General features: G+C 46.7%; 2 protein-coding genes across 4 annotated transcripts in view; one reads left to right on the top strand and one right to left on the bottom strand.

Moving 5' to 3' along the window:
- Positions 1 to 25,617, top strand: part of LOC119402717 (N(G),N(G)-dimethylarginine dimethylaminohydrolase 1) — a 63,971-nt gene that overhangs the window by 9,480 nt on the left and 28,874 nt on the right. Inside the window, exons 2-3 of the mRNA XM_037669816.2 lie at positions 6,460 to 6,562; positions 6,836 to 7,029. Of these exons, the coding sequence (XP_037525744.1) occupies positions 6,460 to 6,562; positions 6,836 to 7,029 (297 nt within the window). The remainder of the gene's footprint in view (positions 1 to 6,459; positions 6,563 to 6,835; positions 7,030 to 25,617) is intronic.
- The window catches only part of LOC119402757 (cAMP-regulated phosphoprotein 19), a 28,244-nt gene continuing 10,617 nt past the window's right edge, over positions 7,991 to 25,617 (bottom strand). The window contains exons 2-3 of one of the 3 annotated variants that reach the window (XM_049417912.1): positions 23,488 to 23,677; positions 7,991 to 8,530 (exon numbers count right to left, since the gene is read on the bottom strand). In XM_049417912.1, coding sequence (XP_049273869.1) covers positions 8,373 to 8,530; positions 23,488 to 23,677 — 348 coding nt within the window. In that variant the 3' untranslated portion in view covers positions 7,991 to 8,372. Of the gene's footprint in view, positions 8,531 to 23,480; positions 23,678 to 25,617 lie in introns of all 3 variants that reach the window. The other 2 variants (XM_037669839.2, XM_037669844.2) reach the window with 2 other exon arrangements.

The following is a 25,617-nucleotide window of genomic DNA, read 5'->3' as shown; positions in this document are numbered from 1 at the left end:
GATTCGATCTCGCGACCTGCGGGTATACTGTTAATGAAAGGGAATCCCTGTGCCTGTTTAGGATGCGCTTTGCCTTACACCTCGTTGCCTTGACAGTAGCACAGATTTTATTTTATTTTTGCTTTAGAGGTTTGCTGCTGGTAGCCAACTGCAGCATATTGTCACGGGGTCGTGACGTCGACGAAGGCAGCAGTCGGCGTGTCCAAGATGAAACTCTTTATTTGACCGAACTTGTGGCCGGGAAAAGGAAAGTCAAACTACAGCCACGGCCGCTGGATAAACAGCGGCCGTGCTACAGCAATACACACTGTACACTGAAGCGGCGAACAGAGCGTCGGCCGTCGATAGAACTGATCTGCGGTAACGCGCGTCGGCATTTATAAACGCGACATCGAACATTCCAGCCTTATCGCTGGTGGCCGCGTTAGTTCCAGAATAGACTCAGCTGTTCGCGTTTCCACGCTCAAGCCCAAAAAATAATCTGGAACGTTCCCAGACATTCTGGCGCGGTTTGCGCAAGGCAGTAGTAACGCGTGTGAGGGCGCGCTAACATAAAACGTGGAAAGGAAGGAGCGCGTGTGGCATTATGATCGGTGGCGTCACAGGCAGTGGGAATTAACGTTTTGTCTTATAAATTACGACTCCGAGACTGTAATAAAGGAAAAGCCGAGGGTTTGATATTACGCCCAGTTTACTCCTTTGGTAATGTGTGTATAAGCAGATGCGGACATCGAAGGTTCTGAACGATGACCAGTTGTGCTAAGATTCGTGTCAATCGCCCATCTCACGCTCTTTCGGGTTGTTCGGAGCCTTGCGCCGAATAAGGGCCGACGTGCAAGTCGAAATCACTTACGCTTTGCCTCAAGAATACATTTGTGCAACTCTAGCCGCTATATTCGCAATGCCCACGAACTATAGGTGGCGCGCCGTGCTTTTCAAGATGGCGCCAGGAGGAGGGTCAACCCGATTGTTAGCATAGGAACAGATAGGACGTGCGGACGTACGGACCATGCCACTTTCACCGCATGAAGTTATGAGCTGCGCTGACATGGATATGAGACTAAAATACTTTCCCAAACCATGGAAAGTGCTAAGTACTCGCCACCTAATTATTTGCTGCGAAGTGAAAGGTTATATTTCAGCTCCGTTACCGTGCATAACGATGCTTTGCGAAATCCTGTGCGTGCTACATAAACCTGTATGAGCTAGAATTGACATGAGCTGAACGGCACTCCGAGGTAGTACGTACCGAGCCTGCCTGACGGATTTGCCGCAGTAGTAGGCCGCCAGCGAGTAGCGCCATCGCTGCTGCGCGTGATGATGGCTTGCAAACATAAAAGTGTTCTGCGATAATACCCCTTCGTCATTACTTGCGCAGTCGGAAACGCGGAGTTACGTCTTCAACGGAACACAAGCATTTAACATGCCATTCAGTAGCGCTTGTGTCACAGCCATGCTGAGACTCTAGCCGTGTGTACTTCACTCGCATGTTGCAGGTTCGATCAGCACGATCGAAACATGAATATCGAAAAGAATGCACACGTGTGCTTTTCGCAACGTCGAAGAAGTTCGCCGAGAGGCGTGGATTGTGGCCGTGACTGCACGCTCCATCGCTCTAACCATTTCGCTTCGCTGGTCGAGCTCGAGCGTGTTGGCGGCATGCGGCGCTCCATAATATCCACAATTGTGATACATGCAATGCACAAGAGGAACTATGCTTTTATTTTGATCTCGCTCAAGGATATTATACATTAAATACAACCAAAGTGACTTACGAGTTACGAGCGTGAAAGAACATTAACGAACGAGGGGACGTGAAGTGCAACTCGCTCGTCGTCAGTTAGCAGCTGGTGGTTCATCGTCGCTATCTCTCGGTGCTTTCACAGTCTTCTACGTCCAGTGAAAAATCCTCGTCGTCGAGATGGTTTCTTTCAACATCACTGCTGAAAGCAATCTGAAGAATTTCCTCCGCCGAACGACTTCGACCACTCCGCGTCACCACGTTTACAATTAGAGAGACGTCTGGGCACGGAGAACGTTTTGCTCTCAGACCGGTCAACAAGCAAATCGCTTGCAGTGTGCTGCCACCTATCAACAAACGTACAAAAACAAGCGGCGCAGCGGTGGCTATGAAACCCAACACCACCAACACACTGGCGAAGGACGGCGTGGATGGAAAGCGTTCGCTCCACGAAAAGCGTCGAGCAGACGCGTCCTCGAATGATTCAAACGTCGCTCGCACGATTCCTAACAGCGCTTTGCTGACAAAGGATAGAGGCCCTATTTTAATGTATCGCCAACATGAGATCGCTCAGTTATACATGAGCACATCGCGAGCCCGCGCGACCTCCCTCCCGCGTACAGTGTTTGGGACTCATGCACTACAAGAAACACTGACCAATTATATATATATAAGTAAAACAGGATGAGCTTCAACTGAATATGTCAGACGATAACATTTAACTTACCTACGTGGCTACAGTAAGCCTCGCGAAGCTGATAGTATGTGTACACCGTGAGCTAGCATTGAAAGCGCGAGTTGCCACGTATTTTCACGAAAACTTCGCTTCTCGCAAGAACGAATTAGATTTCTCGTGTCACGGAGGGCCCGGTTTGTTCACTGACGCAGGGAACATGCAAAGTCGTAGTGTTCCTTTCTTGCCAACGCGTTAACACTGAGCCTAGCACAGCCGAACAAGGGAGCGACTGCATAGTGCCGCCATTTTGTCGTCTACTAACCCTCCTCGAGAGGACGCTCCTCGATTCCGCTCGGTGGCGCGACAGTCTATGGGCATTGCGAATATAAGTAGAGTTGCACACTTGGAGGCGCTCAGCTTGTGTTCAGCCATGCGTCTCTCATAATCATATCGTAGTTTTGGGACGTTAAACCCCAACAATTATTATGTGTTGAACCATGACTCGAAGCAGACGCAGATCACGCGTCTCGTTTACCCGCTGCGGCTACCGCACGCACAGTGTTTGGGAGCAGTGTTACCGTGAAACGTTGTGACAGCGCTGAGGAAGATAAATCACAGAATGCACAGGACTTGTACGTGTGTTTCGTCTATTTAGCGATGTAGCCACTTTCGAAATTCCAGTAACCAGCTCGCTCAGCTTACAGTAATAGTATCAGCTAGGCGAAAAAGTCGGTACGAATGAGCGGTGCGCTATTGTTTTCAACAGGCGGCGATATGACCGAACCGTTACGGCTACTCGTTTTCTTGCTACTCTGCCTTCGCGTGTCTGCTATAGAAGGTTATATCAGAAACAGCTTGCTGTGGTTTGTTCAGTAATGTTTCTGTCTGGGCTTGTTGGTACAACGCATTGTTGAATGGCAGCGCATATGAAGACACAGGGACAGAAAGGACTCTATAGAGGACAGACGAGCGCTTGCCTTTCCTCTCGTTTCTTCTGCCCCTTTGTCTTTCTTCATTGCAGTTCAGCTTCACCACCTCGTTAATACTACTGCTGAGTTCGTGTGGGCAATGGCAACTTTTAATTAATTTGGAGACTAGTCAAAGGCATGCCACAGCTGCGACGTGCCGTACAACGTGGACGATAACGTAAACTTGCGAAGGACGAGCGTGCATGCCTTCGATAAAAGTTAAATGGTGTTCGTCAGGTTAAAGGGGACGTTTGTGCGAGAGCATTTCTGCTGTGGCAGAGGCCTAGCAGTGATACCAAAGGTACCTCGCATACAACCACTTATCGGTTATATGGAGTTGTGCTGCAAAGGTCACGAGATCGAATTCGGTGCTGGCTAAATACAAAAACCTAGATTTGGGCTAAACTTCAGAAACTTAGATTTAGGTAGACGATAAAGAACAAAAGCTGGTCGACATTGATACGGAGTTCACTACGGTGCGTCTCATAATCAGACCGTCGTTTGAGCACGATAAATACCGGAATATAATTCGTTTTTAAATAACTTGGGTATGCTATAGGCGGCGGTTGTCGCCTCTTTCGAAAAGTTAGGTGGGCGTAAAGGAGCGAGGCAACATTTTTTGCAAGTACTAATTACCGAACTATGTCACTATCGAAGTTGATTGTCCCACGAGTAGATTGCCGCAAAAAAAATTTCGAATCCATCAAGTACGAGCGGAGTTACAGGGATTAGTCGCACGCTTTAAGCGCTTTCTATCTCCTTTCGTCTAGCGCGCTCAAATCTACCGGGGGCTGATAATAATAATAATAATAATAATAATAATAATAATAATAATAATAATAATAATAATATTTGGGGTTTAACGCCCCAAAACCACGGTATGATTATAAGGGACGCCGTAGTGGGGGGCACCGGAAATTTCGACCGCCTGGGGTTCTTTAACGTGCACCTAAATCTAAGTACACGGGCCTCAAGCATTTTCGCCTCCATCGAAAATGCAGCCGCCGCGGCCGAGATCCGATCCCGCGACCTTCGGGTCAGCAGTCGAGCGCCATAACCACTAGACTAAAGCCCCTCCATGATAAAGCGGCAGTAGACGCGATGGAGGGGCTTTACACTAGACCACCGTGGCGGGGCGACTGGGGGGGGGGGGGGTGACAAAAAGGCAAGAAGTTACGTAAGTTACGACCTTGAGCACTTTTCCTTTTGTTTCATTTGAACATGTCGGCGCACTTTTTCTGTGATTAAAGGGAAGCTGAAGGGGTTATAAAACTTCGTGGTTAGCAAGGACATTGTCGACGATGTCGTAATTTTTTCCGCGGTTGTTGCAGCAGGAGCTTTAGAATACGCGAAAGAAAACTTAGTCTTGCTCCACCCACGTGAGCGCGCCGACCCCATGTCGGATCAAGGACGCTGGGGCTGGCGTCCTTGATCCGACATGGGGTCCGGGCAGATAAGTGTGGTCGAGCGTCATTTTGTGCCCTGTATCCCATGGGGGAAAAAATTCGGAGGGGGGGGGGGGGCACGGGCCCGGTGTGCCACCCCCTGGCCACGCCACTGTGCAGGAGCGCTCTTTATGTGACGAAGCCTCAAGTACGCATAGCGACGCTGAAAGTTCTGCGGCTGAATTACGATAAACAGCCGAGCGCAACGTGAACAAGCGTCTCCCGTATCTTCAACCGTGGCCTCCGTGACTAACTCGTGACGTGCCTTTGCCGGAGCTAATCGAGGAGGCCACGCTTCAGCAGTGCTGCTGTTGCAGATAACGCGGTATACCGAGGTTGACGTCAGCGCGTTCGCTCAGCATCTCAAGCCCTGCAGCCACAGCCTCTGTATTTTGCCAAAAAGTGCCATTTGCGTTCACTTTTGACAACTCTCACATTGCTTTTCGAATTCAGCAGGGACGAAACTGTCCTTACACGCTCCGAAGTCATTTTTTTTTAAGTGCTTTAGCGTCCTTTTAAGAGCGCGCTTGTGTAATGCCACACCGTGGCGGCCAAGGAGGTTAAAATAAAAGTATTATTTAAACCTCCTTGGTGGCGGCCGTGCAACACAAGAATGCTCAAATCAGCCAATGGCCACGTCCTTCCCTCGGTGAAGCAGTCAGGACCACGACGACGTAATTTGTCCAGGGAAGAGAGACTGATATTTAACTTTATTTGAAACGTAATTGTAAATCTCCTGCCGCGTGCAGTGCTATAATAATTGGCTCTCATGTTCACAGAAGCCTCGACTACCGATCGACAGTGTTTTCTGGCCATGTTCAAAAAGTGTTGCAGGGCCCCTTTAATGTATGGGTGGGCTGGGCCTGTAGCCGAAAATGGGCATTTGTGCGCTTTTGCGACCGCTGGCGGTAGGTCGTTGTGAATATCTGGGCCACCGTCGACTACCTCAGAGCTCCGTGGGTGGTTGGCGCTGTAATTGCGTCGGCGCTCATCTGTCATTAGACGAATCCGCACCGCAACTTGTATAGGAGTATCCGACCAGCCCTTGAAATGCCGTCAGGGAGTGCATGGGTTCGAGTCTCCAGTGGAATGTTGGCGAGGAGAGCACATTTCCTCCGCATCGCGCCGTTTCGTAGTGTACGATGTGGGTTGCACTAGTTGCGTACGTCTGGCATGCATGAAGGGGAAGAAGGTGCGACTGCTCGGGTTCGGATTTCTGCGCGAGTTCTCATAGCACTGCCCTCGTGGCCTGGTACCCCGTTAAGAATGAGCTGATCCCAGCGCTTTCGACTGCGCCGCAGGCTCGTTTTGCGGCAGTTGCTGTTGAGCTGGTACTGGGAGCGGAGACATTCTCGGACAGCAGCTTGGTGGCCTTAGTGTACAGGTGTCGGTGTGAAAGTTACACGCATTGTGCATCCCTGTGCACTGTTTTATAAAAAAAAAGAAAGCTTAACTTATCTCAAGAAAGATTCACTCACAGGAGCTCAGAGCTGCTGTTTTTTTTTTTTTTTCTTACGCAACAGCGTTAAATCCATTGTTGCGACTGTCATATATTTATCAGATAATTTTAAATGGAGTCACCACCGTACATTGCAACGATAAACTGATTTTTTTTTCTCTTTATTGCAGCTGGACATAATACGAGCGACCATCAAGAAAGAACTGGGCATTGCAGTAATGGAAATCCGGGACCCGAAGGCAATTATAGAAGGCGGAAACGTGCTTTTCACAGGTACGCGCCTTCGCCACTGCAATATATTAGTTTACTTCCTCTTAAAAATTGGAAACAGTACATTGTGCAATTGTTCGTCACAGTTTCTTACCTGCAAATTCGTTTTCTGACTTGAGCTTCATTACCTCTTGCTAAGACTAAGCAAAGTATACTTATTTTTAATTTTCTGTTTTGTAATTAATTCTGCAATGCAGGATGATGCAAGGGAAGTTATAATTCCTCCTAATCAACCTTGACTCCCTGCAATGAGTGGATCTTGGGGCTGTGGCGCAGGTCGCGAGTTCTTTGTTGGCATATCACCTCGGACGAACGAGGCAGGAGCGCGGGCACTAGCTGCTGCATTCCCGGAATTTCCTGTTACACCTGTCAAACTGCCCAAGCGAAACCATCTCAAGGATCTCCTGTCCATGGCTGGCCCTGATGTCATCTGCCTGTCCGACAGCCCGGAGTCACAGGCTGTCAAAAGGGTACGATTTCTAATTATAATATATTATATATATATATATATATATATATATATATATGCTAATAAATGATAGAGAGCTTTAGCGTGTGTATTGTTCCGGTGCACGAAACTGTATACCGCGGAATTTTTTTTTCTTTGCGCGCGCGCGCGCGTGTGTGTGTGTGTGTGTGTGTGTGTGTGTGTGTGTGTGTGTGTGTGTGTGCGCGCGCGCGCCTTTGCGACTCCGGTAACACGCCAGCGCCAACTTTGTGCACGAACTTAAAGCTCTCCAAATACAAAAACAACTATTGTATTTTACTGTGCGGTGCGATGTGGCAAACTAATATGAGGTTTGACTAGTAGGATAATTGTCCGTGTTTTACGTCCAAAACGACGATGACTGAGAGACGCCGTAGTGGAGGACTAAGTTTCGACCACCAGGGGTTCTTTAACGTGCACCTAAATCTAAGCACACGGGCCTCTAGCATTTTTCCTCCATCAAAATGCGGCCGCCGCGGCGGGGATTCGATCCCGCGACCTTCGCAATATAACCACTAGACCACCGCGGCGGCTGTTTTCGCCATGAAGATTACTCATACCCGCTATGGTGATCGGCCAAGAGACGATGTTATTATGGGTGTGTCTGTGTCGGCTCTTCAGGAATGTGTGAATGTGTGTGCAGGGCAGTGACAAGCTCACAGTGCTGAACTCGTGCACAAGTATGCACTTCCTAACGTGGCTTCTTTGTCAACTGATTCCAGCGTTGGTCGACTCTTAGTGTTGTCAATCCAAGAGGGAATGGCAAGCAGCTACTGACCGGAAAAAATATCGGCGCATCGTTTATATATTTTACCTATATTACAGCAGCGGCACATATCACAGCAAAATATTCGCACTGCGGAAGAGCACATTACTACGCAATGACTACTTCAAAAATATGTGTAGGCAATAAATGCTTTGTCTATAAGAAAGTTGTCCCGGAAAAGTTAAAACGTAAAAACCTGCACTTTATGGCACACTATGTAGCTGTACATACTAGTTTTTCTTGTTTATTTTCCAGGCTGTAAGCATTGGTGAACACTTCATTTCGAAATATTTTCCGATTGCATGCACTTTAAAATAAGAAGCATTGCAAGTATTTAATGTATTGCGAACACGGAAGCAGGTAACGGGAAACCTTTTATAGATGGGCGATACACAGTGGAAGACAGAGCCAGCAATACTTACTGCTATGGAAAAAAATATCACCCTGAGTATCGACCAAGCTTATCTCGTGACATCAATTAAAAACAAAGACCAGCGCATACCTACGAACGGTGTGCGAGTCCAACTATCATTCAATAGAAAACGTGCGATGTTGAGAGTCTACCAAAAAAGAGTTAATGCAAAAAAAAAAAAAGAAAAACTAGTAGCACAAGGCAAATTATAGGTTCTCGACTGGAACTGGATCTTCTTCCTTGCCTTTTCCTTCATCAAGCGAGTCGGTACTTCTGTGTGGAGAGTGCTCCTCTTCGACACTTCTGCTGAAAGCAGAAAAGCAGGCCAACATGAACGTATGGACATCTTGCAGAAAAGTTCAGCACTTGTTTTTGGTTCGTTTTTAGTATATGTTGCCGTAAGCAAAAACTAGTGTTTGCGGTAGAACGATTTTCACGCACGTGTGTCTAAGACAGTCAATTCCGACACATCGCGATGGTGGGTCGAAATAACAAGCAAGTTTAGCCTGTCGACCTACTACTGTCATGCAGATACTGCAAACTAATTGGAAAACTGTAGTTACACATTGTCGGACATTTCTATTTGCTAGAGGTAAAATAACAAGGGATGAGCGCTTCAGTTCGGCTGGCACTGGTTACGTGCTGCGCCTGTATAATAAATATTTGCAGTGCACCGCAGTAGTTTCCTCGGAGTGCATCAATCCCCCTGCTGAACGGCTCAAGTAAATGTGAGGTTAGGCTTCATTTGAAGATAGGCGTCCAAAAACTTAAGCTGCAGGGAACCTTATTAAATCTGTGGTCACTGAAGCTACCTACCCCCCGAGCTGATACGACCATAGAGTAAATAGTTTCCTTTTCCAAATAAATTACACAACATTACTAACGTTCTCTCTCCCCATCCAAAACGAGACGAACCTCATGTCGCAACTTCGACAGGCAAGCTACTACGACCATATACATATAGGATGGCGATTGTAGTGTTGGTAAATTATGCCCAAGCATGTCAAATCTTCAGAAATTCGAGACTTCAGTGAACGAAAGGGGCAACTGGTACATCCACTCTTGAACTCCTTGATCTACTAACACAAACTGAAACTAATGACATGCTGTTAACATTTGGTGCAGTCTCGCATTATACTAATTAGATCCTTTTAGCAGTGCCTGTTTACCGTACGGCAATTACGCAACATCCGTAACGTCACGGTCGGCACGTCGCTCGCTATTTTAATCTGAAAGACTTTTATTAGCCACTCTCTATCTCACGTTACCGTGAGCATCGAGCTACTCGCGCGGCTAGAACTTTTTCAGATCGTCGTGCACATTACACGGAACGGTAATACAGCAGCGTAAATGACACGGCATTACAGTCACTGCTAAAACGCCCTATTATGAAGAAAGGAAGTGATGAGCACCTGACAGGTGCTTATCACTGTTGAACAGGTCCTGTTTAACAGCTATCGGTCACTCGCTGTTACTTCTGTGCTATACAGACTTCTGCTGTATTGTGAGGCAACACATGGAGACCCGGGCAGAAGGGGTTCTAGGGGTTCATGCAAAACGGTTTCCGGCTTGCACTATGCCTGGAAGATTAACTTCTTTGTTGTGACGCAAGCCATCGAGATCGCAGCAAGAGAGAAGAGGGATCTAATGCTGGCCTTTCTCGATATATCGCGTGCTCATGACTGTGGAGCACCGGGCAGGGTCTTCCCGCAAACATGTGGCAAATCGTAGAGCACGGTGCAGGAAATACTTTAGGTGAGCGAACGCCAAAACTATCCGTTGCGCAACTATGTTCTGCTTCGCAAGCAGCCCGAGAGATGGCGCTACCAACTTCGACCCCGTAGGCTGCCTTGACGACAGTGTTGTATATACGGAACGGCGTTCCAAGGAACGACGTTCCAGGAACTAGTTCCTATTTGGAGGAACGGAGGAACGCCGCCGTTCCCTTACGGATAGGTGGAAATGTAACGGTAACTCGTTACGTTTACGAAGTGGCAAAGGGAACGGCGTTCCATCGGCAAACGATCCACTGCATTGAGCAGGTGCACGCATGCAACACACCATGCAGAGCAGGGTGGTTGGGCGAGCGCGTGAGGTTTGAGAAACTACTGTTAGCCTGTGAGATGACTATGCTGTATCATGGTTTTCCCTTCAAGGCGCCCGCCGGGGGCGCAGGGAAGCGCGCGGCGCCTTGAGCGACAACGTGCGGAAAATAGTTTATTTCCTTTTTTCTTTTTTCGTTTTGTCTCAGCCAGTCTGACATCAACCAATGGGCCGTGCTAGAGTCTGGACACACCGTGGAGAGATTTCACTTCACATTCGAACTTCATTGTAAGGCCGCCTCACCGAAAGGGCGCGCTTTTTCTTACAGTTTTTCCTTAATGGATCAGATTCTGCTGACCAGATTCTGCTGCGACGCGCCTTTTCTTAAAGTTCGTCACGTGAAGTTCCGGTCTGACGTAACACAGCAGCGGCATTTCCTGCGCGCCCGGCGCGCTCAGTTTTGATATCGCCTGGATCGGGGCCTTCAGTTTAGAGGATTAACACGTCAAGTTACGTATGTTTCTTGTATTTATAAAAACTGGGTATGCAACTGCTGTATATCAACAATTGTCCCGAAATGAATATTTAAAGGGCTGATCAACGAGGTTTTGTTAATTGCTCATTTCAATGCAACTTTAGGTGCGGCGAAGTATTTCCGCCTCGAAGTAAAGATCATGTGCAGGGGTGCAACAGCCGAAATAGGATTTGGAGCAATTTTCGGAGCAGCAAAATGTTGCTTTTGGAGCACAAAAATCCAAATTTGGAGCAGGTTACGAAAAAAAAAAACCTGAATTTCTTAGCCCGAAATCCCATATTTGGAGCTGTATAACAAAGAACCGGGCTTACTTTTAGAAAAGAAAACAAAAATATGTAAAAACCACCCAACATCAGCTAATTCGTGCACAGTGCACATGAACACTGCTATTTCAATAAAAGCAGTGTGTTGAGCCACCCCACAGTGCGAACAATGGCTAAGTCCACATTAGCATTTGCAGGACCGGTCAAATAATTCGACAGGCATTGGAAATGCTATAGTGGACCTGCGAACCTGCACTGTAAACCACTTTACACCCGTATGGGTGTAACTTGGTGTCTATAACTCACACCCCTACACCCCAAAAAATAGGTGTACCAAGCAGGATTACACCTATACAATGGGTGTAATTTCAAACTTTCACCCAATGGGTGTAAAAGCATATTACACCCAAATGAAAAAAAAGGTGTAGGGTGTAAAAGCACATTACACCCAAACGAGAAAAAGGGCGTTAGGGTGTTTATGCACAATTACACCCAAACACCCAGGCAAAAATTTCCATAATTCGAGTGGTTCCCCCCTCCCAGTTGGCTCCCATTGAAACGCTAGAAAGCTTACCCTTTAGCTAGTCCTTTCCAGGGCGCACGACCTATTATAGTGGCTCCTGCCACAGAGGGAAAGTCCTGGCAGCAGCACAGATTTTATAATGCGTATGAAGCACGGCATATATGGCCCTTACGTATACAGTGCAATCGTGACTGAATACAAAGTTATTACCTAAAATGTGTTGACACATATTGCAAGATGCTCACACAGTTATCCAATAGTACAAAATAAAGTCAAGCTTTAATAAACACAGAGCTCGTACATTCGAGACAAATTCTACGGTATTCAATGACCTTTCTCGAGTGTGCGGGGCGGCATCGCGTATGCCGCCAAACAAGGAGCACAAATGACATGGAGCACAAATGACCAAGGCGTTTGTGTCAAAATATGAAGCAAGGGCGTTATTTCCACTTCATAATGAGGAATTCAATTTAACATGCTTCATTGTAACACAGCCGTATAGTGCAGTATGGGCCTTAGAACAAGCTACACCCGTGCGAGTGGGGTGTAATAGATGAAACCGCCCTCGAAAGGATAGCAGTTACAGGGAGAAGCACAAACGAACCTTCTCTGTCAGCCCCCTTGGGGCACTACAGACACTTGGTCCCTGTGGGCACACCCCAGAATGAATTTTCCCACCGTAGTTGCCCTTCCCAAGAAGGGAAATATTGGTGCCACTTCTTATACCTGCACTTATGCAGTTGATAAAATAAGGTGCCATCGTCTTAAATGGGCTGCATAACATCAGTGTATGTGTTTGAAATCAACTGGAACACACAAGGTACGTTCTGGTCGTTCTCCTGTTAAGGAGATAGTTCAGAAATGTGCAATCTTTTGATGAGAAAGTGGATTGATAAAGTTTCAAAATTCCAGCAGTGCCCACACCATTGTGCCTGTTGTCGACTTTCTTAGTAGGGTAAACACTGCCATCACACAGCTGTAGCTGATACACGAGCAGGGTATCAATGCTCCGTGACAACTCACGCAACATTATAAGGACTCAGAACGTCGTTTTCCACAGCAGGCCTCCATATTATCTCTTTTCTGGGAAAGTACATGAGTGAAGTAGAAAACTGTGCACATTGCTGGAATTATGAAATATTTCCCACTTTCTCAAGAGCAATAGATTGTGGCTCCAACACAAAAAAGTGAGCAATCGGGCCATGACGCGCACGTTGCAGCGCATGCTAAATGCGGTAATATGCAGGAAATGCATGGGAATAGGGACGTTATGACAACGACAGCCCTGCAGAAGCATTACCTACATAACAAAAGTGGAATCAAATTTTACACGGGCATGTTCAGAGAAATTTAAAGATTATCCCTTTCCAAGCAAAGACAACAGAATCATTGGTAATTGAATAAAACGAGTATTTATTTCTTTAAAAAAATATTGACAAAACTTAAAGCTTGTCATATAGCTCAAAAATAAATTTTAAAACAATATTCGATGCACTGATTTCACTGACAAGTACTGGCAGTTTTGTTAAGCTAAAGTTTCAATAGCAAAAGATCTCAATTTTAAAACTACTGCAAAAAAGTCACAAAGTAGTTTGAATATAAAAACTAAGCCAATAACCACAAAGTGGAATGACCTGCGAGAACATGTTGAAATCGGCAGACAAAATGGCTTGTATTAAAATGTCACAAGAAAATGAGCAAGAAATTGAAATGAAATACTAGTACCGCCATAGTATTCGTTTCTGTATAATGTAAAACAAATAACTACTCGTTACCATATGAAAATATAACTTTATGGCTTAAGCTCGAGTTAATCACAGGTGGCGACATACTTTAAGCAGAAGCTAAGGCCTATTTTCTAGGCTTTCTTGAAAATGTTCAGAAGCTTTACTACTTGTGTCCTCGGAGTCATTACCCACTGGCCAAGAAGGAGCCATTCAACAGCGACGAGAACGTTGAGCACCTTGTGATGGCAGTCGATATTTAACAGCCAATGTGCTGCCATGAGTGCAGCTACTCATTCTTCGGCATTGGACACGCTGAAGAGCAGTTCTTTGTCCACAGGGAGGAAAAGCTTGCTTGCATGGGGAAGATCGGGGCCGTCGTACACAATGCAAGGTGTTATTGGAACGCTCTCTCCCTGCATGATAAAAAATAAAAAGATCATTGTCTGGAAAGCGCTACGCAGACTTCAATTATTTGTTTCAGTAAATAACAGTTTCTGTACCGTGTACCATCATGAGTAATATGGGCTCGAACATGCGAGCACGTGGAAAATAGCCTTAAAACTGAGATAGGATGATACGTGGATGGCGTTGCCGAAACTGGAGGGGATAGGGGGGGGGGGGCGCTGTTCCGCTGACTGTTGGTACTCCCGCCTCGCTAGCGTTGCTGCGAGATGTCGGCTGATTGCGTGCCAATGACCGCTAGCAATGATAACAAAATAAATAAATGAGGCGCGGCAAAATCCTCAGCCGACACCACCGAGATAACGATGCGCAAGCATGGCCTGCGCATCGTGGCAGGCTACGTCACAGCCGATATCTCAGCAGCTACCTAGTCTGATGTGGCTGTTCGCGTTGATGGGAATTCATATCACCGCTAGCGGCCTCTGACACTCTCTAAGATGCTGTTTCGCATCAATATCGAAGCGGGAGGGTCAACAGCTAGTGGAAGCGCGGCGCCCTTTCCGCGTTGTTTCCGACAGCCGCCGCTGCGAATCAGCCGACGTAAGGTTCAAGGCTGTTCGCCACGCGCTCGCATGTTCGAGCTCATATTGCTCACGATAGTACCATCCAAATATCAAGCTCATAAGATGCCCCATATGGAACTGGAGAGAATTAACAGCTTTTCTACGTGCAATTAGCTTGTTTGGGAAAGAGAAAGTACTATTTGACAAATATCATCCGCATTTTTAAAGAAAAAGGAGCATTCTTTAGTGGCATGAAGGATTCCTGCACACCGATAAAAAGCATATAAAACAAAACTATGCACAAGGAGTTCTCTTCAAGGCTGCAAGTTGCAGCCTTGAAGATGCTTGGAGAATTTAAAATCTCTTATAAATCATTAGGCTTGTCTTTTACCAAATAATATCATTGGAGGTGGTCGTGCAAACTGCGTTTTTTAATGTTTGTACACGTAAAAGTATTTAGCGAAGTTACAACGCCAAAGCGAGGCGAGGCGCATATAACTCTTAATAACCACAACAAAATAATGAAAGCTAGACATAATGGAAACAAACAGAATAAAATAAATTGTGCTCGAACGCGGGCACTCATACGTACGCACGAAGGGGGGAGGGTGCGCCCCCCCTAGTCAATTCAGACAGAGGGGGGGGGGGGGCGCAATGTCTGCCACCATACTTTGACTTTTTAGTAAGGCGGGGGAAGGGGGGCAGCGATTAACCTTCCTACTTCCCTCCCCCCTGATGGGGAACCCTGCGCACGTCTAAGTGCACACTGATGCTCGAGCACAGTTCAGGTATTTAAGGCGATTCGGCCACACATAGACATGAAAAATTCATTCGAACACAAGTCAAGTTTAACGAACGGCTCCCCGTGCACGGGTGCCGGCATTATCAGGAAACCTATGTTACGGATGAATTAAAACATCGGTACGAATTTAACGAAACGGAATGTATTAGCACTTAGGCGAGCTTCGCGCGGCGTACCTAAAACGAAGCAACATGCTGCGTTAAAATGACCCACACACATCAACCCGAGCATCACGGTAGTTTTAGCGCACAAAACGAACACGGACGGAAAAGAACGACGCGGACACCACGTCGTTGTTTCCTGTCCTGTTTCTTTTTTTTTTTTTCTTGTGCGACAAAAAATGCACTTGAATTACCAACAGGCCGAAGCATACGCGCCTTAGACACGCTTGACGCTTAGAGGTAAGAAGCGCCGTCACAACCCAACTATTGTTAAATCAAAATAGTGGTTCATCGAGACCGGGGCCCCTTTCCAACACCACCGCCGACAGGCGGGCACCGCCACAACTGCGTTCAAATCCCCCTCCGAATCACAGCCGCGCATGCGCACACTGCTTTCAACACCAAACAAAGCAAAGCCTGTCCGCGCTTAATGTCACACAACTTTGCCTTCATCCCGATGAAACAATGCACTCACATATGCTCGCTACGTTAACAAATGCTCACCGATCGTCAACCAGTTAAGAAAAGCTTAGTTAACGGCATTAGATCGCGCTCTCGGAGTTAACAAAGCGCTGGCCGTAGCAACGTGATAGTGGTACATACCGTTTCAGTTCGAGTGCTCCACGACATGAAGCTGCAGGTCTCCCTTTGAGTATAGTGCATCTTCGTAATAAGCAGCACTGGCAGAAGGTAAAGGACGAGCACACAGAACAGGCACACTTCAAACAACCGAAACACCGACTGCAAAACTCGACCGATCGGGAGGCGACGCACAACACACGCAGAAAACGATGGAGTCCGGCGGCGTGTCTGAGCGCGTTGCATAAGTCACGTGGTGATAGAGCTGTTGCGCGCGCTGCGCACGCGCGGCGGCCGCGGCGGCTGCGCCGGCCGAGGAGGTGGCGCCCCGGCCGTTGTTGGGTCGCGTGGGCGCAGCTTTCTTCGGCAGTGTTATGTTTTGTTATGCTTTACACAGTGTATTCGAATCGCAGTAAGCATTGCGACGAAGGGCTGCATGACTACAAGCAGGGCTTAAAGTCTCGCTTCACTGGACGGGGGGCCCTCACAAAGCGGCAATATATATGTATATATATAATCTCAAAGAAAAGATGATCTTTTCGCCGCTAAACTGATGCTGCTGTGGTCTCAGCGACTCTGCTACGCGCAGATCGTGAGTTGTTGGAACGCGGTGGGAGCTGTCATAGCGAAGAATAAACGCAGGATTTCTCGATATATCGGTCAAGATCCACTTTCGCGGTCGTATTATCCAGTTTTGGCAAAAGTGTGATGGTATTAAACACATGAAAATGCAATATTTTCAAGGGATGTTGGCAGGAAATAAAAGGAGAACGTATTAGGCTGAAAAACGTATTATGCAGAATCGTGTCAACGAGATTTCACTGTATATGTATGCGTTAGGAGAGGTGTTTGCGATGATCACAGTGCAGTGAAGCCAACTATCTCTAAACTGAACAAATGCTTATGAATGCTAAACAAATACATATATTATTCCGAATGTATTTCGGGCATTAATTCAACGTGTCAATCCAATCAAGCAATAAATAAAATTATTTTGGAAACGATTTAAATATATAAATATATACTATATATATATATACTATATATATAAATATATATATATAATACTTAAATATATGTGAGCTCAAAATAAGTAACATCAGTTGACTCAATGCATTCAGAACCTCAGGCACGACAATGCTATATTTTATTTTCACTACCACTTGCCTAATAAAGTAGGCAAAATACATGCGTCTTTGTAATTACAGCAGACTTCTGATGCACTACTAAATGAATGAAAATTTAGTGGCAAGCTTAGCAAACCAATGTGAACCATTACTGATTCACGAGCAGGTAGCTTCACACTCAGGTGCCTCGTGATACAGTATCCTGTGCCAAGACGCTCTGTCGAACAGGGTGGTGACCCGTGGTTTCAGGAGGCGTTGCCCGTGGTGTTCAGTGTCTCAGTTAATTGCATTCAGCAGTACAACGATACCTGTTTACACCTATGGGTCAATTCAATGCGTGAATTGACCCATAGGTGTAAAATTCAAAGAACACCCATGGGTGTTTAACAGAACATACACCCATTGTACACCCAAAAATAAGAAAAGGGTGTGCGAAGGGTGTGCAAAGAAGACATTACACCCTTCCGGATAATATTGACAGAAAAAAAGGGTGTACGATAGGTGTTTTATCGCAAATACACCTATAAGGGTGTGAAACGGTTTGCAGTGTGGCAACCTGGAAATTTGGGAGATTCATAAAGCAGGAGCAAGTGGGGGTAGCAAAGAAAGAAAACTGGCATACGCTTTTGTCTATTGTTCCTCAAGGCCGCAGAAACGCCATACACAACAGCTCCAAATGATTGCCAATAATTTTTTATACATCAGCGATCATGCTAGTACTTGTAATTACACGGCGCATACACGAATGAGTAATTAAGGAACAAAATGTGCTGTGTCCCTGACAGCTAGCACTAATAGCCCCTTCTAAATCTCAGTATGCTTTTCCGTAGGACACCGTTGTACTGCGGCAAAAGTGGCTTAAAAAGCGTTATGCACGCAATAAAACAAGCATCAGGAAATTTGAGAACTACTGTCCTTTTCTATTGCGATAGCAACTATATGGACACTCTCGACAAGTTTTTGCCGTCATCTCCCGTATAAAGTCCAAATTGATAACATACCCCTGTGCATAGTATGTTCTACCGCGGGTAAAAGCGCGCGAATGCAGGCGACGAACGTGGCTGAAGCAGATATCAAACGAGCCAGCCCATCTCCGCGCTCGGAGGGCGCATGCGATAACACCACTCCGCTCAGGAAGCCTGCTACCGAAGCATAGAGGAAACTCCCCGCCCGTCTTGAACGAGCATGAAAAGACGTGAGAGGGGGGCAGGGGGGGGGGGGGGCTGTCGCTCGAGCACCAACTTTGAGCTTTGATTCTAAGGGCGCGGTTGCGATCGCTGGCGCGCGCGCTATCTCGGCAGCCATCAGCGGGCGGCTCGTATATTCTGCTACGTACTAAGCTCTCAATGCGAAGACACTGTGCAGCAAAAGCATCTTTCCCTGGAGCAGCCGTATTATCTTACACAAACGTTTTGTAGAGTTACGCGAGATCGGATACAAAACAGTTTGCTGCCAGCCTCACTTCGTATGCCATTACAATTTGTTGCTATCGCATTCATTGCTTCGTCCTTGCGGAGAGTTTTTTTATTTTTCCAAAGGTGTTAGGGTTAGGGTCTGCGCGTCTGTATTGGATGACGATGCCCACACTGTAGATGACCAACGCCGCCTCCATTTCTCGCTCAAATTTGCGCAACTGAGAAAATTTTAAGCTGGTCGGGCATTTTGGCGCAGCGTGGCGTAATTTTAACAAATTTCACGGTTTTGGCGCAGCTGTTGCATCCCTGCTTGTGCGAAAACGACAGCAGCCTTACTGTCGTAGAACTAAAACACGATCGTCTTTCGGACCCCGACACTGAGATGCACCTCTCGCCGAGTTCGATCAGGGAGGTTATTAAGCAGCGAATATGTATCCTGGACATTATTTTCCGCTAATACTGGAACATTGAATCAGTACTGATTGAACGCCTACGTGTGGTCCCTTTCGATGTGGTTTCATGTCCAAGAACTTTAATTATACTGGTGCATCTGAGGAAATTTCTTTGAACATATGAAGCGTAGTATATTGACTCTGCACTTGAACGACGTGAAGAGTGGCCCATGTGTTGCACTTGTAATAGGCGAGCACCAGAGTTGCAGTTATATATGTCTGGAGTATATCCGGCGATTTCTAAAAAAAATCGTCTTTAGGTTTTTTTGATCTTCATATAACCTGCTGCCGGCGATGTTCAAGATCGTGTAATATATGTAGTTCTATGTGAGCTTTAAATTGCTCACTCATTTCGCCTCATTATTATCAGACACTATGTTTTAATTAAAAAAAATCAAATGTAACGTAAAAGTAACGACACGTTCCAATGTTCAAAGTGTAACTGGAACGCGTTCCTTTCGCATTAAGGGAACTTGTAACGGTCGTTCCTGTTTTAGAGGAACGTGTACAACATTGCTTGACGACCGCGCGCATCGAGGCACTCTACGACCCGTTCAAGCGGATGCAACGTCACCCTGTGCACAGCGGCCGGAGCCTGCGCCTACTGTTGAAGCTCTTCCAGTTAACCAGTGTGCATATAGCGAATATGACGAATGCAACGGTGCCTGAAGTATTTAGTACAGGAAATAGCACCCTCTTATCACGTTCAGTCCACTGATACGGTCGCCGAGGCGAAGCATGTCCGTTTGTCAAACGTTCGCTACCGCGGCGATTACGAAACGAGCGGTATGCAGGAATATCCAGTTTCTTTTGATTTCTCGCGCACCTCAGAATCCCAGGTAATCAAAATTAATTCAGCATCTCAAAATGCCGCACCGGATCTTAAACTTTGTAGTCCTGTGACATTAAACTTCGCAACTAGAATTAAACAAACGCATGCCATTGTTGGTTTCACTTTATTAAAGGAGCGTCCCGGTCCTATGGGTCTTTTTTTTTTTTTTAAGAATTTAAGTAAATCTCGGGTAAAACTTTTCTATCACTGAGAAGCTACGCGACCTAGCGTCCAAGCTCGAGAGGACTGTGTGCGATTCGGTGTTGCACGATAACTTGTCACATTTAAGGTAAATAAGCAGGCGTTGTCTACTAATAAGACGCGATCTTTTCGTGGTATCGCACGCCTCCATGCCTGAAGCCTTTCTTCACTTCTCTTTGCAAAATTTGTAGCCACTGTTGCAAAAGGGCACAACAGCGCAAAAACACTTGGCCACTATGACGTTTTCAAAAACGAGCTCAAAAAGCAACGGCAGCAACAAGAAAAAGTGCATGCACTGCACGGCTAACGTAGCACGTGAACTGTGAAGGCCAAACCCCATATGCGCGAAAGTGCACTGCGCAGCGACGAGCGACGAAACGGGCCGTCGTTATCGCGCGATAACTCGGTTTTTCAGATTTGGAAACCGTCGCCCACGTGCCGGAGGTGCTTTGCGGAATTTGCCAGCAGCCGACCACGGTCCTCAGTCCGGCGCGCCATCTCTCGGCACGCGGAAAACGAGAACATAATCCGCCTCTCTCCAACAAGCGCTCCCTCTGCGTCGTTCGCTCACCTGAAGTATTTCTTGCACCGTGTCCTAGAGGCACTGTACAGAAGTAATAAATCGGCGATCGGGGCAACTTGACAACTGGTAAGGATATCTAAGCTGCGTCAGTATGATGCCCTAGCTCGCCTGTGTTTTTTATGCTCCTTGTTACTGGCATGGAGAGGAAATTGACAGAAAGCGACACGAGATTCAACCTAAGAAGAGTGTCGCCTGCCAGCCCTGTTCGATATGCCGACGACGTTGTGCTGCTGGCCGACAATGCAAAGGACCTGTACTAGCTGGTAAACGTATGTTTAGGGGAAGCACGAGCGCTTGGTAGTGATGCAGAACTATCGGTAAATTGACTATCGATAGTATCGATAGTTTTTTTGAAACTATCGATAGTGTAAACAAACTATCGATAGTGCTACTATCGACAAACTATCGATAGTGCAATCGGTAGTTCCATCGTTATTATTACTAGCGATATTACTGCCACGCGTGTTTGTTGCTTTGTTTTGACGTATTCGGGTTCAGTCACCCACAAAGAGTGTTAGCAACGTTTGGCGCAGACCGCGCCGTAATGTTTGAGAAGCTTCACAATAAGATGCTTCGCATCTAATTGAAACCATTCTGTTAAGATTACGCGCCGGACGCGAATAGTCAAGTTTATTCGAGAGCTTACGCGAGCACCAGCGATAACGCTGGAAGGATTGATGAGTGATGTATAAAGGCCGACGCGTTCCACCGATGATCAGATTACCCAACGGCTGACGACTGCTCCCGCCGCTATCAGTGCGCAGCACGTATCGCTTGTATTCTGAGTTTTCATTTTCTGGGCACAAGTTCGGCTAAATAAAGGGCTCTGTATTTCCCAGTCTTGCTGCAGCATTCTTCACCGTAACAACCACGTGACAATACTATAGCTAGTGGTGTAAATAATGATGCGGTTTCTGGCCGGCCATATTGCCCAAATATTTGCGATAGCCTACTACCAGCTTCGCTTTATTTGTGAGCAATTTTTGGCAACGAAATAATTTCCGCCGTGAAAATGGCGTAATATATCCATCGATAAACTCGTATCCAAAAGCAACCAGTTACACTTTACAAAACTCTTCTTGATATTTTTTCAATTTTGAAATCATAAAATGCAATGTCACTTTGAAGCCGCGCAGTCCCACCACATGTAAAGGCGTCCTTTCCGCTACAGCTGAACAGTTTGACTTTATGATCATGCATCTGCAAAGCACTCGGGCGAAGAACACAATCATGTCAACTTTCTTGCCCGTTAACCTGCTCCTATGGCTCCACTATGTACAAGGCGCGAGGAGAACCAAGTTTATTCTGTAGTCAGTCTGTGCTGTTTATTTTATACTATCGAGAGTACCATCAAATTTTTTACTATCGATAGCGCTATCGATAGTATTTTTCACTATAATAATAATATATGGGGTTTAACGTCCCAAAACCACCATATGATTATGAGAGACGCCGTAGTGGAGGGCTCCGGAAATTTCGACCACCTGGGGTTCTTTAACGTGCACCTAAATCTAAGTACACGGGCCTCAAACATTTTCGCCTCCATCGAAAATGCAGCCGCCGCGGCCGGGATTCGATCCCGCGACCTTCGGGTCAGCAGTCGAGCGTCATAACCACTAGACCACCGTGGCGGGGTTATTTTTCACTATCGATAGTTCTATAGTGACTCAGCTATCGATAGTACCATCGATAGTTCTGCATCTTGGACCTACGCTTCAACTCTGTAAAAACGGCCTGCATGGATGTGTTGAGCCAAAAGGGGTCCAGTCAATGCACTCAAACCAGGCTCACGGCCCAGGGAGACCCTGTAGAATAGGCAACCATCTACAGATACCTGGGAATGACGTTGTCTGCAGCAGCAAAATACACACCACTATGAGGCCGAACTGAGGCCCAAGGCGCTGAAAAAGAGCGCCTTTTCTTAAGCTCCAGAGCACTTTTCAGACGCTAAACGTATTTGAAATCGCCAGAGAACTATGGAAATAAGTTTCGGTCCTGGCCCTGACGTTCGCAAGCAGTGTACTATGTCTGTCGTCCAAGATACGCCAGTCGCTGAAAATGTAGAGGGTTATTAAGTGGGTAGTACAGTACGGGGGGTCCACGGCGTACCTAACTATGCAGGGCGACATGTGGGCTGGTCATCCTTTGAGGCTCTAGAGGCTGTTACCAAACTCGTCTACGAGTGACGGTTGAGCCAGCTACTGGACGGATGCCGGGCCCGTGAGATGTTCAAATACATCAACCTGAAATGCACCACCAAATGCATGATTCGCACGAAACGCCGTGCCGAGCGGTGCGGGGTCGAATCATGCCGCCGAAATTATATAGGCGAAGCAAAGTCAGGAAAGAATTCCAAGAGGTCGAAAAGGAAAGCTGGGATGCAAGGATGAAACTTGCTTTGAGTCCCAAAGGAAGATATCTACGAAAAAGAGCCACTATACAAGAACTCAGACAGGCCACTTCCTATGCGAAGCCAGATCCGGCATGCTGCGAACACGACTGCTTCGATAGAGGTGCGCGCCCAACCTCGATATAACGTGCCCGCTTTGCGCCCTGGATGAAGAATCTATACAGCATATTTTGCTTCACTGCAGTGCCTTCACTACGCCGCTCGATGGAAAGCAGCAGCAGCGACTGTTGGCGATGGCGCTGCAGTTTTCCGGGGTTCCGCAAGAACAACCTTAGTTGGAGACGGTGGAGACAACTAAACGACGTTTGGAGCACTGGTGGGATGCGAGCTACCTGTAGGATAGATTACAACCGACAGCGAGTACCTCGCCTCAGTGGCAAACTTTTATTCAGATTTTCCTTTCGATCGCGCTCTACAAAGGGCAAGGCAGCAATTATCGTTATAATCAAATTGATTAAATGTAAAGCTAGGTGGACATAACACCTGACCAGTTCGGGTTTATCGCATTCTTGCGCTCTTAATTTGGAGCAAAGCACATCGCCCGAGTGCTACGTCTCTTTCGTTCAACCTCCGCAGATAACGAGTATATGACTTTCACGACACATCACGCAGAGCCCCGTAGGGCAGGTATATCGCACCTGTTACCGGAAGAAGGCTCCAACGCCAGCTTGCTCTGCACTGGCGACGTATTGCGCGATGGCACTGACTCCACTGTGGGGATGATCTTCCCCGTGGGGCTCTGGAGGATAGTGGGGATACTTGGGGCCACCTGCAGAACCGCTTTCCTGGTTTTGTCCTTAGCCATGTAATAGTCTCCGGAGTCGAAATACATTTGCTGCGCACATGCAATAAGAAGCAGCAATAACTTAATGTCAGAAGGTGGCTCCTTTGTATATTTGAAGTGTGCACTTTTAGCACCGATATCACGATATGGTTACGAAGCACGCCGTCGGGGAAAGCTCCTAATTTCGACCACCTTGGATTTTTAAAAATGTTCACGTGCACCTATAACATGGCCTTTTTTTTTTGTTTAATACGAAAGTGGTTTATGCCGGGCTCCACCAAGCCTTCACTGACGTATTTCCCTCAAGGATATGACGTTGTAAAGTATACACTAACAGGCGACAAAGGAAAAACTAGAAGGGAAAGTGCCGTCGCCGGGACTCGAACAGACAACCCCTCGCTCTGCAGCGCGAAACGACTCGGCCACAAAGCCTACGTTCTTCAGCATACTAACGGCGAGCTGTTTACATACACCATTTACCGCTGGCGGTACGCAGAGCTGGGAGGCAGTTATTCGTTATCACCAGCGAGATGGAGCGAAGGGCGTGCCTTGAAGGTCGTCGCCCCGCTCGTTGCGATGCGCGCGTGCCCCCATCTGTACTTTGCACTAAAGGGCGTGGTCGCCCGTGCGCGCGCGCTTATCTCTTGATGGGGGCGGTTTGTACGTCTTATGTTTTCACCGCAAGTTTACGTTGAAGTTAGAGTGCACGAAGGTCACTTCGCTCGCTGCAGCGGCCGCTTTTGCTAAAGGAGCGCGCTGCCCAAACACGAAGAAGTAACAACTGTGACAGTTGTTAGTTCGCGCTCGTCCTGTGTATGTTCTTTTCGTATGTCCTTTGTGCAAGTTTCGAGCTGCTTGCCGTTCTTCGCGTTACATTCCAATTTGTTGCGATCGCGTTCATTGCTTCGCCGTTGCGGCGAAATAGTGCACAATAAACGCTTAACTACCCTTGTGAAGACACGTTTCACTTTCGTGTGATACCGATTCCTATGACGGAGGGATCAGCCATGTTTTTTTTTTACATTTCGCCCCTATCTAAATGGAGTTGTCGTGGCCGGTAATCGAACCTGCGACTTCATGCTTAGGGAGCAACACCATCGCCGCTAAGCCAATGTACGGCCTATGCAGAAAGGTATATAACTGATCTGAGCATAACTTAGCATTTTTGAGGCATTTAATGTCTGATCAGGCACTACTAAAATTTTACGACGTCACAGGGAGCCAGCACGGGAACTGCAAACCTGCCTTTCATATTTGCATATTTTTTAGCGTTCCTCGTAAGTTATAAAGGACTACGTGCATATACCAGCATAGATGAAAGCATGTAACCAAAGTGCGAAAGAACCGAAACTTTAGCGCTTAAACGACTGTTTGACACGTAAGATGGATATGTTGGGCGGGGTGGTATAGCTTTATAGTAGCTACAGCGCGACAGACACAGACGAAAGGCAAAGAAACGGACGCAACATGGCGCTGACTATCAGCTAAAGTTTAGTGGATCAACCACACATATATAACGCACACAAACGTGACAAAACCCAGCCCTAGGCGAACACAACATATCAATAATTCAAGAAGGTAAAATGCGCAGATGTCATGGGAGGAGATGACAACGCCATCATCCAGGTGAAACTTTGATACTAAATAACCAAGGATGAACATTATATTGCACACGCAGACAAATTCACTGGCATGATGCAATACATAATATTTACCCAAAATGTAATTAGGCAACATCGTTATCAAGTAACTAAATAGAGGGCTGGCGAGGAAGATGAGGGTGTTCTGAATAAAGAACATGGCTGAAACCATAGCCTAGCCCTACGTGTATTATTACAAATTGGCGGGCCAATTTGTAATAATGCACGTTGGGCTAGGCTATAGTGTCAGCCATGTTCTTTATTCAGAACACCTCATCCTCCTCACTGTTCCTTTAGCAATTAAATCACCTGGAGTGAACTTCGTTTTAGTGCTTATGTAGGAGACAAATG

The sequence above is a fragment of the Rhipicephalus sanguineus genome, chromosome 1, assembly GCF_013339695.2.
Source record: "Rhipicephalus sanguineus isolate Rsan-2018 chromosome 1, BIME_Rsan_1.4, whole genome shotgun sequence".
NCBI classification, from domain to species: Eukaryota; Metazoa; Arthropoda; class Arachnida; order Ixodida; family Ixodidae; genus Rhipicephalus; species Rhipicephalus sanguineus.
This window is presented reverse-complemented; position numbering and strand designations above follow the sequence as displayed.